General features: G+C 45.3%; 1 protein-coding gene across 1 annotated transcript in view; it reads left to right on the top strand.

Moving 5' to 3' along the window:
* The window catches only part of RIN3 (Ras and Rab interactor 3), a 70439-nt gene that overhangs the window by 14874 nt on the left and 34503 nt on the right, over window positions 1–21062 (top strand). Inside the window, exons 2-3 of the mRNA XM_072865637.1 lie at window positions 5599–5785; window positions 9517–9631. Of these exons, the coding sequence (XP_072721738.1) occupies window positions 5599–5785; window positions 9517–9631 (302 nt within the window). The remainder of the gene's footprint in view (window positions 1–5598; window positions 5786–9516; window positions 9632–21062) is intronic.

The raw sequence follows: 21062 nt of genomic DNA on the forward strand, positions 1-21062 counted from the left end.
CTTCCCTCCCACTGAACTGAAAGTAACAGCACATGAATTCACATGTGTCTGGACAAAGGTTTTTAATGAGTCTATCTAATCAGAAGTTATATCAAACCGAGGAAAGCAGAAGTAGCTATGTACAGCAAGGGTCTAACTGATGAAACCTTCTTGCACTTGTTTTGCTGCTACTCGGGTAACTCTGATTGTTCCTTCTCCAGTATGCCGGGTTCAGAACTTCATGCTCTTTTCAGCAGGAAGGTGGCTATGAAAAAAAGGGATACGGAGATCTGCCTCTATCACCAGGGGCACAGAGCCCTGCAACCAAGTCCAGCTGGGCTGGTTGTGACACGGGATGTAAAACAGGGCTGTGAGTTTTCTATCAGTCTTTTAATCTCAGCACCATCATCTGATCCATCTCCATGAAGCCCCGTGCTCCCAACTCTCTCTTTTAACCACAGAAATTACCAACATTGTCCATCTACTTCCACTGGGACTGGTGTGTCAGCTTCAGGAGCTTCTGTCTTTTCCTCCTGCTTCACGTGCTCCTTGTAAACCGTGTTGCTGTGCTTGAAGGGTTTCCACATGTGAGCTTCAGACACAAGCTGGCTTGTCCTGAATGGTATCCCTTCAGTACCAGGTGGCTTTGGTGCAGAAGGTTGCTCTTCACCTGGCACATGGAGTTTATGACCACTTGTCTGTCTGTCTCCCTCAGTAGCAAGCCAGCTGGCACACATTTTAAGACCTGTGGTGCCTGCTCTGCTATAAATGTAAATATACCAGAGTATCTCTTTCCTTAAGGACAGCACAGCAAACCCTTGCTCTTGCTCCCTCTTGATGTCTTCTAATATTCAGGGGGAGAAATAAAAACAATAAAACATAATAATAAGCAACTAGCTCCTAATTCTTACACCTGGACTACTTAAGCAATGTGAACACCCTCAGTCTGTACTTATCAGTGCACTACAGAGCATCTGTTCTCCGATTTAAGATTCAGATTTAATGACACCTGACGCATCTTCTCAGATCTGGTCTGGTGACAGGCAGAAGCCGCAAATGTGCAGGAGTGAAGAATTTATCTGACAGTCCCTGCTGCTGTTGCCTATGGTTTCTGTGTGTCTCGGCTGCCTCAGGGAAACTCAGGGTGACCAGGCCTATATAGGACAGCCAGGAAGACCTTAGTGTCAGCAAGTTTGTGGCAATATTTCTAAAATCCTTGCAAAGGTATGCCCACGTGCATTAAATTCAGTGGATTATATCCTCTTACCGTTCTGATGATTTCTGGGAATATTCAGCTGCCAAGTGTGGCTCTTCATTTCTAAAGCAATGAGTCATGGTGGTGTTATTACTTCAGTGTACAGTCACTGTGCAATAATTCAAATCACTATTGTCATCATTATTACTTCCAACAAGCAACCTGATACCTTCTGCCAAACTGGGGCAGGTGTGTGAATGTAATCACTGTGCAATTAATTAACCTGTGTTGCCAGTCAGTATGCAACACACAGCTCCCTTGCATCCCAACTCAGTTCAATTTAGCAGAATGGCTGCAGGATTTAAAAGTACTTTGCAGTAAGAACTCAATAAAAACAATGAAAAGCAGACAGCTCTAGGGCCAGCTTTTCAGCTTCGCATCACACCTAACAAAAATCACACCTGCCTGTATCGGTCAAAGGGTTTTGCAGGGCTGTGGGAGAAGGAGGAGAGAGTTGCATGTTATTTCTGAAAACTGTGAGCTTAGAAATCATGTGATGCATGAATTCTGAGCGAGCAAAATAGCAAAGGTTGGCTGCTCACCGCAGTGTCCCCGCAAATCCCTTCAACGGGCAGCACAGCAAGAACCTGGGAACTGCCTGGGCTCCCTCCTCTCTGTGCAGCTACAGAGCTGCTGCGGAGCCAGATTAAATTGCTGGATTAAGCACTCCCGCAGCCAGCATCTGGATCTTTGTGACAGCTGTGCCCAGGAAAGAAGTCAAGCATTGGTGCCCTAACTGCGTCAGCTGGTGTGGCATGGGTCACAGCATTACAGCTGGAAAAGGTCTGTTAGGTCATTCACTCCTGTTTCTTAGCCAGCACAGGATTTGACTCAATAAAGTGTTTGCTACTGCTCTAAACATGGCATTTTAAGAGATTTGGGCAATGCAATCCTCTTCCCCTTCTCTTGGGAACTTATCCATCATCTGTTATAACTCGCTGCCAGGAAGCGTCTAGCCCAACATTCCCCTGTTTTAATATGATCCTATTAATGATTCTTCTTGCCTTTCATTTTTATCAAGGCCTCCCCTTTTGCTGAGCTGTCCTGTCCTCCCCCTGTACAGGTACAATAGCCTGCTTAGTTCCTTCTGGGCTGGGCTGGCTTTTGAGGGGAGGATACCCCACACCGGGGCTCTGAGGGGCCCCAAAAGGCTGGGTTCCTGTTCTGCCAAAAAGCCTCGTCCACTGCCCTTAATTATCTGCACTGACAGACCCCACACACTCAGATCGTGAAATGTTTCCATTAAGACAAATATTTTCAGATTCTTCTTTTTTTATCTTGTATGTCTAAGTTTGGAATGATTTTCTATTTTTCATCCATTCTCCAAAACTTGGACGATGGGCCCTACATGCAGCCGCATGCATTGTTGGAAGGTCAGTTCTGTTATTTTTCTTCACCAGTCTGTTGTTCTTGTTGCCAAACCCACGTTGCTGCTGTGAGCAGGGCTCCATCCAGACAATGTGCCTGTCGGAGGGAGCAGAGGGCTGGGCTCCTCTGCCTGCATCAAGCCTGGATTCCCCCATGGGGAACACCGCGCCAGTGTCACTACATGCCTGGTGCTCGCCCGGTCCAAGCTGCCTTGTATTACTTCCTTGTCTTTGCTGATATCCCTCATTTCCCTCCAGGCAATGGGATTCCTGAGCGTTAGTGCTTTGCTGGCCCTTTTCTTTTCGCCTTTCGTGATTAATGGGTAGCAAAGTTCAGCATCCTGTCACCCTCTGGTGCCGCAGCAGGACACTATCAGCATTGGCCTCCTTTTGATCTAGGTTTCACACATCACTAGCAAGATCAGATTCATGCTGGTGTGACTAATTTGGGGAGTAGTGTTTGCTAACAGTGTTATGGAACATTTCATTATAACTCACGTTTCTTTTCCTTCAGCTCATTACTTTTTTCCCATTACCGAGCATGAATGTTGCCATCCAACACATGTTTTCCTTTCACATGGTTACTAGGCATTTCTTTTGGTTTCTACTGTAAAGAAAGAAACCAAGAAATGAATCAGGTTCACTTCCAAAAGCTGTCCTCCACTGTTTTACTCTATACGTTCAGATGATACTGATTAAAATCATATACTGTTGCATCTGAAAGAAATTTCCTCACCTGTGTGACAAGCTGGACTTTTATCACAAGTGAAGAGGGAGTGTTTCACATATTTCTATTTGCTTTTTTAAGCATGGTTCTCTCATTCTTACTGTCTTGGCTATGATCTCGGAAATGGATTGATTAAAATCAAGGTTCTGTGGACTAATACCCTGAATCAGCATCTGGGATTGCAGAGGAACATGTATTTTCTAAGGAAGCTGTCTCTACAGGGTTGCAAAAGAAAAAAACTACTAAAAATAAGATCTCACTGATGGTTTTGGGATTTGAAAGGCTGTTTTTATAAAAGCTAACTTTTGGGATAAGCATGCTGTGTTAGGTTAGGCCTTTGAAGGACCCCTCTTTTAGTAGTTTAGGTCTGACCTTATTTGAAATGTACTACTTTAAGATCTGTATCTCTAAAAATAAAAGGAAAACGAAAAAGACTTGAAATAAGACCAAATCAAAAGTGAGAGCCCTCCTCTTTTCAGCTCTGACATCTAAGCAGCAAAGCTGGTGCAGAAAAACATATTTTGTGTATGTTCTCCTACATTTTCTTTACTTTTAAAATCACTTAATCGAATGACAAGCCCATATCCATGAGTCTGTAGTCTTATCCAGTAGAGCTCTTACCACCAGGCCTTTCAGCACAAGTATTTCCACTGACTGCAGTGCTAAGCACATGTATAAATACTTTGTTGAATGAGCACCATAGCTAGAAAACAGCATTTAATACCAGTCTGCCATTAGACTGCAGGGACTAAAAATAAACAGAATTAGTTCTTTGTGTCTCTGATCAGAACAGGAATCTAAAGGAGAGCGTGTCCCAGATCTTTAATATTCTCAACAGCATAATTTCAGTATTCTTTATGTCTTGTACAGCTGAGAATAAGCTCTGAGATATAAGGTGCGACTGGGCATTGCTAACGTGGTGCTCCAGGATGGCCCCTCTCTTGTCACTCAGCATCTCCCATGCATCTTTTTGGAGCTTCCAATTATGTCTTTAGGACTGGCCAAAATGACAAATGTGGCAGGAAAAAAAGAGGGAAATCAAGTCTTCGTTTCCTCCCTCCTGAAGGTCTCTCTGGTGTTTCCCCATGTTTCCTGTGCTCCCTCCGGTTCCCCTCGCTTGGCGCAGGGAAAGGGTTCACTGTGTCTGTGCCCTTTGAGTCTTGTCCTGCAGGACTTGCTGCGTCGTGCTGAGCAACCTCGGGCTGTTTGCAGGGCTGCACCCTGAATTATTCTCCTGCTGCAGATCAGCCTTTGGGAATCAGCAAAGATACCTCTTCTGTAGTGGGTAACTTGCTGCTGAATGCATCCTAACACCTCCTCCTCCTCCTCCTCCTGTACTCTGTGAGTGACAACGGAGGTGGAAGATTTCCCCCTCCCCATGAGCAGCCGCCGGTGGCTCCCTGGGTGCAGGGGTGGAGGAGTGTCCACCTCTGCAACCACCAGCACCAGCACAGACTCGTCAGTGGCGACGGGAGGGCTCAGTGTTATTTTTAAACAGTGAGATGTCTTAGTCTGCCTTTTTGCAAACTACCTAAGCTGGGCGCAGAGGGTCGCTGCCAAAACGCAACAGCAGCTGAGGGTGCCTCTAGCTACTGCTGTCAGGCTTCCTCCGAGAGGCTCTGAGAGCGGGGCGAGACACCACACGGGTGCCCATCACAGCTCCTGCGTGATCAGAGAAGTGCTGACAGTGGCATGGCCACAGGGTGAGCTGCCTGGTGTAGGCTGCCTGGCCCCTGCACGCCTCAGACGGACACTGTGGCTCGGTGTGTGCCTATTCCTGGCTGCGGGCGAGGTCTGCGGCCCCTTTCCTCTGACACATCACTCCCTTTGAAGCTGTGAAACATTGCTCTGACCCCTCAGCTGGAGGATGGGGTCCAGGAGACAGGCATGCTCTACCCTCTGCAGTGCTGGCTGCCTCTGTGCATCCCTTACCTCTGTATCTAGGTACCTGTGCTTAGGCAACGTAGATGGATGAGCTGAAACCAACAGACCACAGCGCAAAGCACCCTGCAAGCCTGTCGTCCGCAACCCAGGTGTGCATCATTAGCCTGAGGCTGTAGTCCTTAGGACGGGGCGTATCTGTCTGCTGGCCTGCGCACCCACTTTGCCCCTGTCATGGCAAGGCGTCTGTGGTCTGATGCCCCTTGAGGAACTCTCCTGGTGTGTAAGTGCCTCTGTGTGTGCCTGTGTGTTTGCATTTACAGTCCTTACTCCCCCCAAGTTTTGCATTTGCAGTTCTGCTTATAAGGGACTCCCTTGTTGTGTTTCAGCCCGATCAGAGATACCAGCGAAGAGGGAAAAGAGACACGTTTCTGTCAGGCCACTGCCCTGCGAAGCTGCCTCCCGCTTCCAGGGATCAGCATCCTTGATAAACTCATCAAGACCTGTCCCATCTGGCTTCAGCTGAACATGAACCAGGAAAGGGCTGGGGCAATACTCGGCAAAGAAACAGCAGGGGTAAGTCCAAAGCGGTTTCGGTTCAGATAACCACATTTCCTGTCCTTGGTGGAGCTGGTTAGGAGAGCAGTGGTTTTTTTCATGTGGAAGCAAAAGTATTTAGCAGACTACACTGTTTCCATTACGCTTTGATGCTTTAGCCACTCAGAACAGCGCAAGACAGAAGTAATGGCTTTGGGGAAGCAAGAAATCTTGTCTCTGGTTTTATTTACGTAGCATGTAGATTCATGGAGATGCCTTCCCATTCACCACCATACTCATAGGTATGTTGACTATGCTATATTGGAGCAGTAAAAAAAAATCCCTGAAGAAAAGGCCCTTAAATTCTGGGAGCTGCTGGGAGTCGTTTTTATTGCAATAATTGGTATCTGGTCCCCATAAGCCGAGTGTTAGAAAATGGCAGACTCGTGCAAAGCTCAGAGCTTGCTTAAGGAGAACAGCTCTGTAGGAAAGGGAGCTCCCCATTCCCAGGGCCTCAGAGGTGGGGCATGGCAGGGAGTAGGTGGTCCTGGCTGGGTCTGGGGAAAGCAGATGCAAATGACCTGAGCCGATGCCAGAGCACAAGGGGAATTCATTCACTCCTGCTCTGAGGAGGTTTGGACCTGTCCCTTGGCTGAGTCAGTCTATCCCAGGGATAAAGCTGGCACAGCCAAGTGACAACCTCCAGTGGGACTCACCTGACCAAGCTGGACTGTGCAGAGCACCTCACCCTGAACCAGACTTCTCAAATAAGTTGGACAAATTATTCTCTTTGTTTTTCTGCACTGACTGTAAGAGGGAGACCTGAGTGACTGTCTCTGATATAGCTGTGTATGGCCCCAAGCCTCCTCGGTCATTAGCCACTCCCTGCAGGCAGGGCTGCTCCCCACCCACGAGTGGCTTTGGGGACAAATCTTGCCTCTGTTCCTCCTGCTGACACCGTCCTCGGGCAAGGTCTTCAGCTGCAGCTCGAAGCAGGCAGGAGAAGAGCTGGTGCATCAGAGGTGACCCACAGCAAGGGGACACCTTGCCCACGGCAAGGGGACTCTCCTGCCCACTCTGAGCCCACCCAAAGCCAAATCAGCACCGCACCTTTCCCACCACCAGTGAAAATGGAAGAGACTGGTTTGCGTACCGGTCCTGACCCAGGCAGTAGGGTTAGGTACAGCTCGGAAAACCCACCTCCCTCTCATCCGAACAGCCGTGGTCCAATTTTAGCCTTTGGAGTCATGGCAACCAGTCGTGCCCATCAGGAGAAGAGAAGTGATTCATTTCCAGGTTTCACTTCTCTCATTGCTTACATTTAATTTCAGATGAAGCACTTGAGCAATGCAATGTGCCGTCTGAGATCCAAGGTCACAGTAGTCTCTCGAGGTGGGTTAGAGGGACCGTGCTGTCATGTGGGTGGTAGGACCTGGGGAAGGGAGGGCCTCTATGGCTTTTTCCTACCTGCAGACACTTTCTGTGATGCAGAAGGTGTGGACTGCCCTGCGTTAGAAATAGGCCTGTTTCAGGCACGCACCTGTTTGCCACGCATTTGTTTGGATTTCTCTGCACTGCTGGTGGAGCTGAGCCCGTGGGGTTCAATTTCTTATGAAAGGCAGAGGCCAAGATGCGAGGTTGTGAAGCTCCCCAAAACTGCCTGTTTAGCATGGATACTTCAAAGTAACAGGAGATGCCCTTAAGACTGGGACTCATGCAGAGAAAGGTCCTGGTTTCTAGACAAGCGTTTTTTTAATTCCTCTGTCCAATAAATTAATGTTTTCTTGATAGATTTCCACTGCATTATAGTTGATTAATAATTTTATCAACTCACACTTCTTCTTTCTACTATTAATATCCAGATTCCAGCATTATCCCAATTTTTAATTCAGTTTTTATAAAAATACCTTGACTCTCTCCTGCCAAAACCTGCTATCAAAGAACAGATAAAGGTGAAGATTACTTTGTCTTTGTATCTGCAGCTTCAAGGTACAAGCTAAAAATATCCTTGACAATGAGCTTCAATTAGAAACACACTTAGGAGCTCACACAATACAAAGAATGAGATTTTTTTTTCTTTTTTTCTTTTATCTTTTATCTTTTTTATTCTTTATTTTCTATTTTCTTTTTTCTTTTTCTTTTGTCTTCTGTCTTCTTTCTTCTTTGTTTCTTTTTTCTTTCTATTTTCTATTTTCTTTTTTCTTTCCTCTTTCTTCTTTCCCTTTTCTTCTTTCTTCTTTTTTCTTTTTTTTTTTTAATTTCACTGGTCCCATTGGTGGGAACCAATGGCTACAATGGCTCCACTGGTTCCAGTTAAAGAGTCAGGGGTCTCTTATCAATGTGTATGAATACCTGATGGGAGGAAGTACAGAAGATTGAGCCAGACCATTCTCAGTGGTATCCAGTGAAAGGATGAGGTACAGTGCGCATAAATTGAAACACGGGAAATTCTGTTTAAACATTAAGAAAAGCTTTTTTACTGTCAGGATTATTGAACATTGGAACAGGTTGCCCAAGAGGCTGTAGAGCCTCCATCCTTGGAGGTAATAAAAACCTGACAAGACACAATCCTGAGTGACTTGCTGTAGTCGATCCATCTTTGAGGATGGGGGTTGGACTAGATGATCTCCAGAGTTCCTTCCAAGCACATCTCCTCTGTGATTTTGGAACCAGTCAATACACTTGAAGTCAGTGCTGCCATCCAGATGGATCTTAGACGAGCTGGGGGGACAGGGCTGGCAGGAACCTTCTGAAATTCAACAAGGACAAAGGCAAAGCGCTGCCCCCGGGAAGGCAGACCCCCGACAGCGATCCGGGCTGGCACTGCCTGGCTGGGCAGCTCTGCAGGAAAGGCCCTGCAGGGGTGGTGGGCAGCGAGCTGGGCACAGACCCACTGAGGAGAGGCTGTGGGACCAGGGTTTGTTCAACCAGGAGGAGAGACAGCTTTGGGGGGACTGCACAGCAGCCCCCTGGTACCTACAGGGAGGTCATGGAGAAGATGGAACCAGGCTCTGCTCAGCACTGCATGGTAGGAGGACAAGAGGTGACAGGCGTACATTGAAACCGGAGGGGTTCAGACTGCGTACAGGGAAACACTTTCTCCCTTTGAAGATGGTAATTGCTGGGACAGGTTGTCTGGAGAGGTTGTGCAGTCTCCACCCTTGGAGATTCTCCAGAACTGTCTGGACAAAGTCCTGAGCAACTTGGTCTGGCCTCATGGTTTCACCCAGGGGGTTGGATGAGAGCCCTCCTGGGGTCCCTGCCAGCCTGAATGATCTTCTGGTCCCATGAAAAAACTCTGCCATGAGACACTGTGGCCACCAGAGCCTTTGGCCTTATGTTCCACTTGTGGACACTTGAATCCTTTCCCTCTCAACGTACAAGAGACTCCCTTGCTTTAGACCCAGACTGGGACATTCTAGGGTGAATTGTCCATGATTTAGGGCACTTATGTGAGGTGCATCACTTGACAAATTTTAAGTGCAGCTTTATACTCTTCAGTTAGTGAAACAGTTTGCATTAGGCTTAAGCCGGACATCAGTGATGCATAGAAATTTTGCTAGTTCCTTCGCAGGTCTGAATTTCACCCAGGTGAAATGTCCCTTTATTCATTATTTTTGTCATGTAAAGTTCAACCAAGTGGAACAAAGCTAAAATAAGGTCATTTAAGGGTGGATTGTACAGATAATTGTACAATGCCAATGACCTAAAATAAAATTCAGAAGCTCACATAATGTAGCTAAGCTCTTGACTCCTTTCTCCTTTTTCAGATATTCTTGGTTAGGAAAGAGGGTAACGTGAACAACATGGTCCTTGCAGTCCGCCTGCCAGTGCAGAACGAGGCTCCCGGTGTGCTGGAGTACAACATTAAAGAAGAAAAATCAAGTAAGTTCTTTACATTATTTGGTCTTGCTCTGATTATTGTACTGAATCCTCTTGTGATCACCAGTATTTATGTAACCTCACTTGCAATGAGCAGGTTCCTCTTGTGACTGGCAGCAGATCTTGCTTTTACGGTGTAGTTCAGTTAATATTTCCTGCAGCTGCTTTACCTCAGCTCCCCTGTGGTTCTGCACCTTGTGTTATCATTTACAGACTTGCAACAGGAAAATAAAACAGCCCCAGACAAGCAGGCCGGCGCTTTGATCAAGTGAGAGGAGCTGCCTTTCACCAGGTGGAAGTCCTGAGCAAAGCGCAAGACACTGGCAGACTAAGCCTTGTTAACTCACTGTCTCTACTTCTGCCACTGAATTGGGGCCCACCAGGCACCTGACATCTGCTACACTCCCTTTTCATGCACCTCATACACTCATACTGAACAACCGGCTACTCCTGAACTGTTTGACTCTTGACTGTTTTCAATGCCTCACTGTTTCTGGGAAGCAGCTGGGTCTTGGGGCTGGTGGTATCGGTGCTGTTCCTGATCGGACAGCCAAGTCTGCCGTGAGCAAGCAAAAATGAACCCAGTTCACAGCCAGCCATGTCTGATGCAGCCCTCGGTGTAAATGGATGTGTAAGGCATATGATTTCCACTTTCCAAGAAATATTGGTAAACACAGGAATTTTGGGATAGTCATAGAAACACACACTTGAAAGAGTTCATCAAAATAACTTCACACTATTTATTTGTATGAACACATCCAAATCCTCTGTCACTGAGCTCTGCCCCAAAGCCAGCTCCCCCGGGTATATGTTTTACTCTCTGCTAAAACACTTGTGTTTCTGCTGATCAATGTTGTGGCTTATTTCTTCCCCCTTGACAGTTGCTCAAATGAATTTTTTCCTTCTCATATGTTTCTTCGCATACCTCTGCATTGTAAACAGACTTTAAAGCCAGAGGGACAAGTGAATCTCTTGATCTGCTCTAATCTCAAGCACAGACCACAGGCTGTTGCAGCGTTGCTCCTGCATAGAGCGCAGCTGCCTGCCTGGCTGCTGCATACCCCCAGGAAAGCTTTCTCTCTCATCTGCGTGCACCTTGGAGCATGCAATTGCAGAGATGCCGCACATGTTCAGTGCTCCTGCATGAGGGCAGGAATAGCAAACCTTTTGCCACAACTTCAGGTGTCCAGATTAAGAATACAAGGGCAAGGGTTAGCTGCAGGGTGGGGATAATTTTTTTTAGTTATTTGAAGTTGACCTAGGGCTTAGATTTTGCATGGTGGGGAACTGTTTTCTGATGACTCAAGTTTTCCTTTGGATAAAAGTTAAAAAATTGAATCCTGCCATCCTAAAAATGTCATTTATAGAAATGTTACTTCTTGACTTGTGTCCTGTGCCATAAAATCTGATTTCTTTGAGGACAGGCAAAGTAAAATGTCGTACAAAAATTTCACTGTGAGCTAGCCTAGCTAGAAAGACTTTTCTGCCATATTTTTCAAACTTACTTGCTTTCTATTTCTACTTTATCAGTAACTTAACACAAAGAACACAGCTTTCTGGTAGGAACAAGAATTAAATCAGTTTCCACCACTTTCATACAAGTTGCAAAGTAAGTGGAGGAGGGTAATTAAAAATTAGCTCTCATTCAAAAAGCAGGAGAACTGCCACCACATGTGCAAGCAATCCCAGCGGCCATGAGGCTGATGCATTCCTATGGTGGATATTCACATTATTTTTAGCTTGAGTTCTGTCAGTGTTGAGCTGTAGAGAGCCTTTCAGTTCTCCATCCCACACTGTTTTGACAGGAGCACACTGGGCTCAGACATGGTCTTGCTTTTGCTTCCTTTCTCATTTGGGGTAAGTAGCCTGGCTTTTGAGTTTAGAAGAAATCGAATTAATTCCAAGGACTATATCTGGTGCAAGGGGAGATGGTAAATCTTTTGTGTCTCGGAGTAACCTAATACATTAGCTTTGATTTATTGTCTCTGCATTACTCCAACTGCTTTCTAAACTTTTTTAGGAAAGAAAATTATATGTTGTCCAAATGCTTTAAAAGAATTAAGACTAGAATCTGAGCTTCCTTGCTAAGTACCCTGGTACATTTGGATTGCCTTAGTTTAATGAAGTGCCCTTCACTCTTCCCTGGTATTCTGTAAGTGTCAGGGTAGGAGACCTCTGAGCACCCCCAGAGACGTTATCTTGCTGTGGAATGCAAGTCTGTTGAAAGTTAGGTGTTAAACTTCCTGAGAGTGTGTAAAGCACGCCAGCTGCATAGCCTGAAGACCACTGTAGACTGGCAGGGTTTTTCCAGGCATCTAGTCTTTAACTTCACAAAGTCCCTCTTTAGTTCTTCTGTGCTTGCTAAAAGGAGGCTTCAGCTTGCCACTGAACACCGCAAACACCAGGTGGATCCTCCTGATAGCTACCTGTTCTTTGAGTCTGCATGAAGTGGAGTAGAGCTGCTGCCCTTCCAGTGCCCTTCAAAAGGAGCAGCTGTAATTGCCCTGCCATTCAAGAATCCCCCTTCCCATCTGTACTGGGGACAAGCAGCTTTGGTATTGCTGGCCTGCTCCTAGTATTTCCTTTCTGAGTTGACACATAAGCAATGATCTGTGTAATGTGCCCCACGGAGAGCCGTTTGTCCCTTTCTGAGACCTGAGGCCTCCTAAAGGATTTGAAGAAGTGGGAACAAGTTCTTCTCCCTGTTACCTCTGTTCAGCTTGTTAGAATCCACAGACGTGACGCATTCAGATATAAACTGAAAGCTGAAATTGCCTTGACACATATAGTTCAGATTTTGCAGAGATCCTCCCTTCCAGTTAAAATCCAAGTTGCAACCCATCCCAGCTTACTATTTTGGAGCACCTTGCCAGCTGCTTCTTGTCCTTCTCATGAGGACTCAGTGCAATCTCAGCTTCACAAGTGACACAAAGAAGGATGCGCTATCCTTAGAGGTGACAGGATGGCTCTCTGCCATCTCTACAGCGATGTCCATTTCTTACTTTTACCATATGCAGCTTTAAACTGCAAGTTTTACTGCTCAGCTGTTTGTAAAAAGCCATTCTCATCCCCTCCTACTTTTCAGATAGTATCTGAAGAGGTTGTCCCCCGTATCATAATGACGGTGCGGAGGTTGCTGCCCAGACCCAGAGGTCCATATATAGATGGCCATTCAATGAAGTACAAAAAACCAGAAGCTTCCTAGCATTGCACTGGCAAATAATGATGGATCATTGTTTTTTTCTTTCTTTTCCCCAGATCAGGTCTGCTTTGTTGACGTTTGATGAGATATTTAGGGAAGTATAGTTTTCTGAGGGGAAGACCGGATTTAATTGTGATTTTTTTTAAAAAATGGAAATCCCCAAAGAACCCATTAGATAAGAGGGTCAAGAAATGAAACCTCTTTCCATTTTTTCGTGGGGAATTTTAACCTGTTCTGTGAAGTAGCCCTTAGAATCATAAAACAGGAGAATTAAGAGACTGGATTTTAAAATTTTTCTTCTGGTTCTTCATCTTTGGTTGTAATTCCTGCAGAGACAGGAAGGCTAAAGCCTGGTTGCAGCAGCAGGTATGGTAGAGACCCAACAGCAGATACCACGTGGTTCATCAGAAAGTTGACAAACCCAGCAACTTTCAAAGCCTTGGATCTCTGTGGTTTTGCTTCTTGGCCTGAAGGATCCCTTACTTCTTACTCAGAACAGTGGAAATCTCCCAGAGAGAAGGCTTGTTACAACATTTCTTCCATTTAGAGATGCAGTGTTGGGAGATACCTCTCAGACTCTGCTAAAATCTCAACTACTTTGTGCGCTTTCAGTTCTGAGAACTGTCCCTTACTTCTGCTTCATCCCAAAATGGAGCCCTAGAACTGAGGACCTCAAGAACTGAGGACCATTTCCTCAGCTGAGTCCTACCCTTGGCCTTTCTCAGCAAACCAGTTGTAACCTGTTCCCCTTTATGCGTATACAGTCAGAAATCATTCCACTGACATCCGTGACATTGCAGCACTATTTCTATTAAAAAGAAAAGAATCAGGTGTTTAAAGTAAAAGTGCATGTTTGAAGTAAAATATACTGAGAGCTTGAAAGAAGCATCTGAGTATGATAGACCACTTGGTGCAGGTACTGACAGTAGCTTTTACTTTCACAAAGAGTTATGAAGTCACATGCCACAGGGGTAAACTCCTTTGATAGAAGAATGCTCTAGCACCATATACTGAGTGTAATGGTTCCTTTTTTCTGGGGAATCTTGTGAATTATAGCTGAAAATCATTTGATTTCATGAAACACATGAGTTAGCCATGTACTTCTCAGGAGACTTGCACATATGCTTTGGTGTGGAATGTGTAGTAATTGTTTTCCAAAATCTTCTGTACCAAAAAAAAAGGATGTGATTCCTTTCCAAATATGCAAGGTGACGCAAACAGGAGAAGTATCTGCAATTGCAGAGTAAAGAAGAATATATTATTCATATTATTAGAAATTTTTATAGAAATAACTATGGAATTTATTTGCCAAGTCAGTACTGAACTCCTTGGGCTTATGTCCTAAAGGGTTTGAGGCTGGCCTGATCCTGTCATGGATGCCCGCTCTTGTAATCATGCTCCTGCTTCCTGCCTCCCCCATCGTTGTTGCTGGCTTTGCTCACTTGGAGGTTTATTTTCCTGAGGCTGTTCACATGAGCCCACATTGTGGAGTTGCTGTCCTTGTTCCTTATTTAAACCGTACCTGTGTGGGACAATCTGCCACCAGATTGTCTTCCAATGCACTGGGCCAAGGCTGAGTTGAGCCCCCAAAATCAATGAGTGCACAGCTGAAGGAGGGGTTTGTAGTGAAGCCTTGCCTGTAGTGTGGTTATGTCATTTATTACAGGAAAATTCTGAGATTTAAATTAAAACTCTACCTGCTCTGACCCTTCCGGCTTCTCTGGAGACAAACACTGAATGAGCTGGAGCATAACGGAGGTCTTGAAATAACCTTAACACAATCAAATAGGAAAGCCTAAATAAATAATCTCCAAGTAATACAAAAATGTCCAGATGACTATTAATACCACCTTTGAAAGATGAGACACAGTGCCACTGGACACAGTAGATTATACTAAATTTCTGATTTATGGACAGCAGCTGTACTTCAGGTTATATGGTATGGCTTGTGGTAAGGACCCACAATAAACCTTGACAGAAAAGATACAGGCAATTACTGCACTCAAAAGCAGTTTAAGAGCAATCACTGAGTATTGCTGCAAAGTTGCAAGTCTGGTAGCAAAACGGATGTTGATAAAGAAATCCAATGTCCTGCCGTGGTCACCTGATTTGGCCTTTCTTAAAGTTAGACCGAGCTCAGGAAGTACAGGCTGGAGCCTGATACGAAATGCTTGAGACAGTAAGGATTTAGGAGAAGACCACAACTCCAGTAAAACACACAGCAGCAGTTTACCTGCCTGGTTAATTCTCTAACTGTTTTTACCAAAGGAAATCTGTTTGCCGTGAAAGTTCATGAGGACCTGACCACTTTGTACATCCACCACCCACTGAGCTCTGTCCATCAGGACAGAAAGAAGAGTTACACCAGGTCTAGAGGCAGCAGGAAGGCAGGCCTTGCTGGGGGGTCAAAACAGCAATTTAGACAAGCAAAGGTGTTCCTTTGCACACTGGATTTTAAGAAGGGTGGAATCAATCAGAAAAGGGAAGAGATTATTTAAGGGCTGAGATTTCACAATCTACTTTCTTGCCTTAATAATTCCTAATAGGTGCAGTCTAATGCTGTGAAAGCAAGCTTAACTCTCAAAGCCAACTTTGTCCATCATTACCAAGTTACTTCAGCCACTTCTACACTTCCATTCCTCCTTCCCAAGCATATATGGGGGGAAAAAAGTTTTTTATTATAGACTAATGCCATTTGCACAGGATAAAAAGGGCATGTGCAGTCATTCTGACTGGCCTGTAGCAGTAACAGATGGTAAGTAAGCAACAAGTAATCAGGCTGCAGCATGTATACAGAGGGGCATTAGAGTAACATGGGGATGGACTTTGTTCATCTTTGCAGGCTTAGCTCTAAACAAAGCTGCTGAAAGCCCAGTCTTTATAGCCCAGCCAGCCTGATGTGAGGGCTCTGAGCACGCCTGGCATGGTGGCAGAGCTCAGATGCAAGGGATACAAATTCCTGCCTGTGTCCCTGCATGGGTCGGTTGGTCCAAGCGCTGTGTGAGGGCACGCATCGAGTGAGCATGAGGCAGGGAAGAGGAGGCAGATTGACTAGGAACAACTCAGTAGATGCTCTTTGTTGGCTCAAACACCTTCAGATGCTGATAATGACTTGCCTATTGCACTCTGCTGGCACCCTGGCCACTATGGCCAGATATGGTCCATTATGGCAGATTTCCCTGTTTTATTTTGTTAACATTTCTTTTAATACATGTTGCTGAGGCTGGATTAACAAATTCAGAGCCCAAAGTCCTCGCTGCTAACATGGCACAGCATGGTCAGGTGGTATTTTCCCACATGAACTGCATTGAAGTACTGCACAAATGAGGTCATGGGAAAAAATGGGAGGATAGCTCAGTTACTGCAGCCTACTCACAATTTAGCGATTTTAATGAGAGTGGGCAGTTGTGCAGATGATCTTTGTGATATGAATATTTTTGTGGAAGTGTTGGCAGCTCTTGCAATAGCTTCCTCAGTTTTGCAAGTCTTTGCTAACACCCTGCCTGCTGGAATCAGGAAGTAGAGTGAAGATAGACAGAATTTTTTTTTTTTCCAGAAAGAGAAATAACCCTCACAATTGCAGAGAAAAATCTAAAGATGTAACCTTAAAATTTCTTAAAGACTCAGAAAACAGAAGATATAGGAAAACACCCTATAGGAAGACAATCTCCCATTTTAAAAATTAATTTTAATTGCATTTATTTTGGATCCCTTCTGAACTGGAAAGGAGATGGAAAACGTGGAAATCTGTGGTACTGACTTGAGGTCAGAAACATGGGATCTTTCACTTCATAGCTAAAGTGAATGAACTGAAGTATGTGCTGGTATTCCTGACACTGACTTCTAAGATGAAGCCATTTATTTGGGTAGTACTTGCAGATTTTCACAGGAGGTTTTCAAGACAGGGCTGGATGAAGACTTGAGCAACTTGGTTTGATCTCATGGCTGACCTGGCTTTGAGCAGGGGTTTGGGCTAGAGACCTCCTGGAGTCCCTGCCAGCCTGAGTGATCCCATGAGACGAAACCAGCCAGTGAGACTGAGTCAGTCTGTGGGCAAGCTCAGGGCTGACAGCAGTTCTCAGAAGGGATGTCTCAGCAGAGCAGCAAAAGCAGTTCCCATTCTCTAAGACCCAGGTTCTGGGAGAAATACTGCTAAGATTTACAGAGGGATGGTGGGGAAAAAATGAATAAAACATAAATATTTCCTGGGTTAGTGTCTCACCTGTGATCTCCCCAAAAACCATAACCTTCCTTTCTTTGGTAGATACCTTGTGTACAGGGGAAGGGAGAGAATGTGCTCAGTCTATTTAATCAGTGCAGATTTCCACTTGAATTAACTCATATGAGGTATCTCAATGTGCTTGAAAAGGCCCTGTAATGCCCTACAGATGCAATTATATGCCCCTCAGCATATTGCAGAGCTGAGCTTGCTGCGGGCTGAGATAGACTTCATCATGTGGACCTCAAGGCTCCTGGACTGTTTAGCACAGGTGCTAAAGGGACTCTTCAGTTGGAGTAGGACAATCCAAGGAGTAAATGTACCTCCTATCCTTCCCAAGTCGAACCTGTCGAGACAACCTCTGGCTCATCAGAGGGCAGGCAGAAGGGCCTATCAGAAAGTATATTTGGTTACTCGTGTTATCACTGTAATGGTACCATAGTTCTTTTTTAAAGAACTTTAACTGAAATGGTTGGCCATTTCGCAAATGGTTGGCCACTTTAACCGAAATGGTTGGCCTCCTTGAGTGGAAACCCTGCAGCTTTCAACACCGGAAAGAAGAATTCTTAATACTGTAAACTAAGGCATGAAAAGCAGGGTAGGACTATTTATAGCTCTGATTTCCTCTGAATAGATGAGAGGCTAAACCTGACATTATAGAGTGAAAAGATCAAGTTGGTTTTTTGGGTTTTTTTTTTGATACCCCATGCTGCTATTCAGCGATAAAGTAGACAAGAGGGGACTGCCTTGGCAACCACCTCATGAACCACGCTGGAGACTTGTCTACCAGCCAGGAAGGTCATTAAGCATCTTCAACTTCAGGTTCACCATAGAATATGATTTTAATATATATATATATATATATATATATATATATATATAAGGCAAAAACATCAGAACATCAGTAGTCCCAGTAACTAGTAGTTAGGGTACTGCAGCCTCATGAGCACAAGTAGATGGAAAAGGATGTGGGCACTGTCCCTAGGAGAGACAAGAGCCAGGTTTTAGGTTAGTTCAGGCTGTAACTTTGTGCTGACACTGCTGTCACAAGAAGCACTCTTGCCGTCCCTCATCTGCTGGCTGCGTGTGTCCGTACCTTCATGCCCTTCTGGTCCCCATCTGCCTCTCCCTCATGCAGGTTATGGCTGGGAAGGAGTGAGCAGCGTGGACATGGGGACGTGAAAGCAGGACGGAGTGGTGGGGCAATGCTTCCTTAGAAGTGCTACCATGTGCTGGGTTATGTGAAATAAAGCCTGGAAAGGAGAAGAAAGTGATACGAGGGTGGAGAGACGGCTGGTGACTTTGGGAAGGGTGGTAGCAGACTGGAGACAGAGGTCTGGGAACAGGGTGGAGAGGGGAAGCAGGCAGTTAAGGACGGGGTCACATCCTGTAGTGCTGGATGACTGCGTGAGCCTCCGAGATGCTCTGGGAAAAGTCGAAAGCAGGCTGCCCATGGAGGCAGGAGCCCAGCAGAGCTGTCCTGTGGTGCAAGAAGAGGAGGCTGCAGGCAGGGGGACAGCACTGTCAAGATGGGTGGGAGGTTGGTGCAAAACTGTGCCCAAATTGCTCCGTGGCAGCCAGCCTCCTCGAGGCAGAGCATCGCAGGCAGCGTGCTGACGAGCTGCCTCTTCCCCTCCCTGCCACACTGAATTCAGCTTAATTTTCCTAAGGAAGTCGGTGTCATTGCACCCATTTTCTAGACTGAGAGCTGAGGCACAGGTTGCTGAAGGGGCTTGGCCAGCCATGCACCACCAGCCCTGAACAAGGCCAGCTCCTGGCCAGCACTGTATTTACCGGGCTGCAGAGAGGCCCTTTGCCTGCTGAGCACTTGACTGACATACTCAGCACTGAGGTACCAGTGCTACTATTCAGACTTTTTTTGTATGCTTTCTGTATACCCTGACAGGCAACTCTGCTGCCGTACTGTGAGGGAAGCCAATTTTTCCAGTTTACTTCAGAGGAATGTCTTCCTTTATTGTTGTGTGATGGAGTGTGTGATTGAGGCAAAGTAAGAAACTGTTGTCAGCTCTGGGCCTGACTAGCCTGAAAAAAAGCAGAAATTTGCTGGAAAAAATAAAAACAGAGTTATCAAAGCCCTTGGAAGAGAAGATCCCTCTTCCCTTCTCTCGCCAAAAATGGCTGATTTCCCTAATTCCGTCTCAATTAAGCAAATCGTACATTTCAGCAGCAGAACTTGTCCAGACTACTTTTTTCAAGGATTAGCCAGTCGATGAATAAAAGTTTGTGTATTTTTAGCAGGGGAGGCTGGAAAAGCTGAATATGTAGTTAACCTTAAGCTTCAAATTTTAAGCAGTTTAATTGCATATAAGAAGGCCTCTGGGCATGCAGGCTAGGATCCTATTTTCCCGCAATAAATGACTCCTGTTCAGTGTGGTAGACACCTTGCCGTTAAGGAGAGTAGACTGATGAATGTTATCTTTTAAAGCGGTTCGTGTTGCTGACATGGTGTGTCTGTGCAACAGCTTTGACTATGTAGAGCTACCCTGGTTATCTTCGGATTAGCCTCGCTCAGACACAGATAACAATCTGCCTGCATCACCCAGGGCTCAGCATGGGCTAATTTCCCCTGTTTATGCATGCTTCTCATCAGTGAGAAAAGTCTGCCGTTACCTACACAGCTTCTTGGCATGAAAAACCATTGAGCAAGTCCACCCCATGGCGTGGGAGAACTGGGCAGCTCTGCCCCAGCCCTGGCCTCCAGCTCAAGGAGTGCCGTTTTGCTGCTGCTTTCTGCTGGATCTCATCTGCCTCCACAGGCAATGCAAGGCCAAAGGCCACCTCTGTGTGGGCTGTTTTAAGGACACAGAAGACATTATCATTGTCTGGTCTACCGCCTGTGGTTTGATTGGAGATAGACTGAATGATTTCTAGTCCCTTAAGGATGTCTAACCTAGACATCTTCCCAAGGTTAGTCCGCCTGGCAAGGATGAGTTCTCCATTATCCCCATCCTTATTAACCCTGAAAATTGAGTTAGTGTCAAGGAGTTCCCACTCAGGAGACTACTCTGAAGGAGGAGCCCAGAGTCTTGGTTTGGCAAGAACAGCGACCGAGGGCTTGGGGGATATTGTAGAACATGGTGTGAGGACACAGTTTATAACCTGTTGTGCAAGTTCATAATTTCTCTTCTAAATGCAGGCATGCAGAAGGAAAGCAGAAAGTCTCACCAAGTCCCGCTCATTTGAGCCGAGTTCCACGTCGCTTTGACACACTGCTTATTTTAAAATATAAAACACTTTTAAAACATAAAACACTTTTAAACCATACGACACTTGTGCAGCTGCTTTTTAAACATGTAACAGTGCCGGGTTTCTGTGTGGTTTACAAGTTGTTTTGGAAATGTTCTAGTTGCTTATAGCAGGTGAGGTTTTTTTCTTTTTTTTTAAAACTCTCATCCTGAAGAGTTACCTCCCCTCTCTCCATGCAAACATTTTCATTTTTACTTTAGGCTTTAAACCGATAGGATTGTAGGGAAAGCCTGTTGGAAAGAAGCCCTCAGGGTCCTGTTAGCTTTGTTAATCCTCACTTTGGCTTTTTTTTTTGCCTTATTTTTCACTCCCAAGAGGCATAATGCAAAATCTGTGTGTAATCAGAGCTAGAGACTATGCGTGCTATTCTAGGATAATATTGTCTTACCCTACTCTGCTTAGTACCTTGAACATAACTCAAAAAGCTTACTGGTTTTAAAACAGTTACTCTAAATCAGTACCCATAATACCAGTGCCCTTGTCTCAGTGGCTAAACTGGAACAAATTATAATTTTTGCCCTTGGACAGCATTTGCTATCTGAAGATCTTAAAGAGCTTAATAAACAAGAGTTTAGACTTGTAAATAAGGTAAATAAGATACTGCTTGAAGTAAAATGAGGGCAGTAAAGACCTCATACTTTGACCTTTGAGTAGGACCCTCAAAGTCAGTGAGGGTGCAATCTGTCCCACTCAGAAGAGTGGGAATCAGAAGACCTTATTCTCTCGGGTTGGCAACTAGGTGGGAT

Source organism: Ciconia boyciana, chromosome 6 (genome assembly GCF_034638445.1).
Source record: "Ciconia boyciana chromosome 6, ASM3463844v1, whole genome shotgun sequence".
Lineage (NCBI taxonomy): Eukaryota > Metazoa > Chordata > Aves > Ciconiiformes > Ciconiidae > Ciconia > Ciconia boyciana.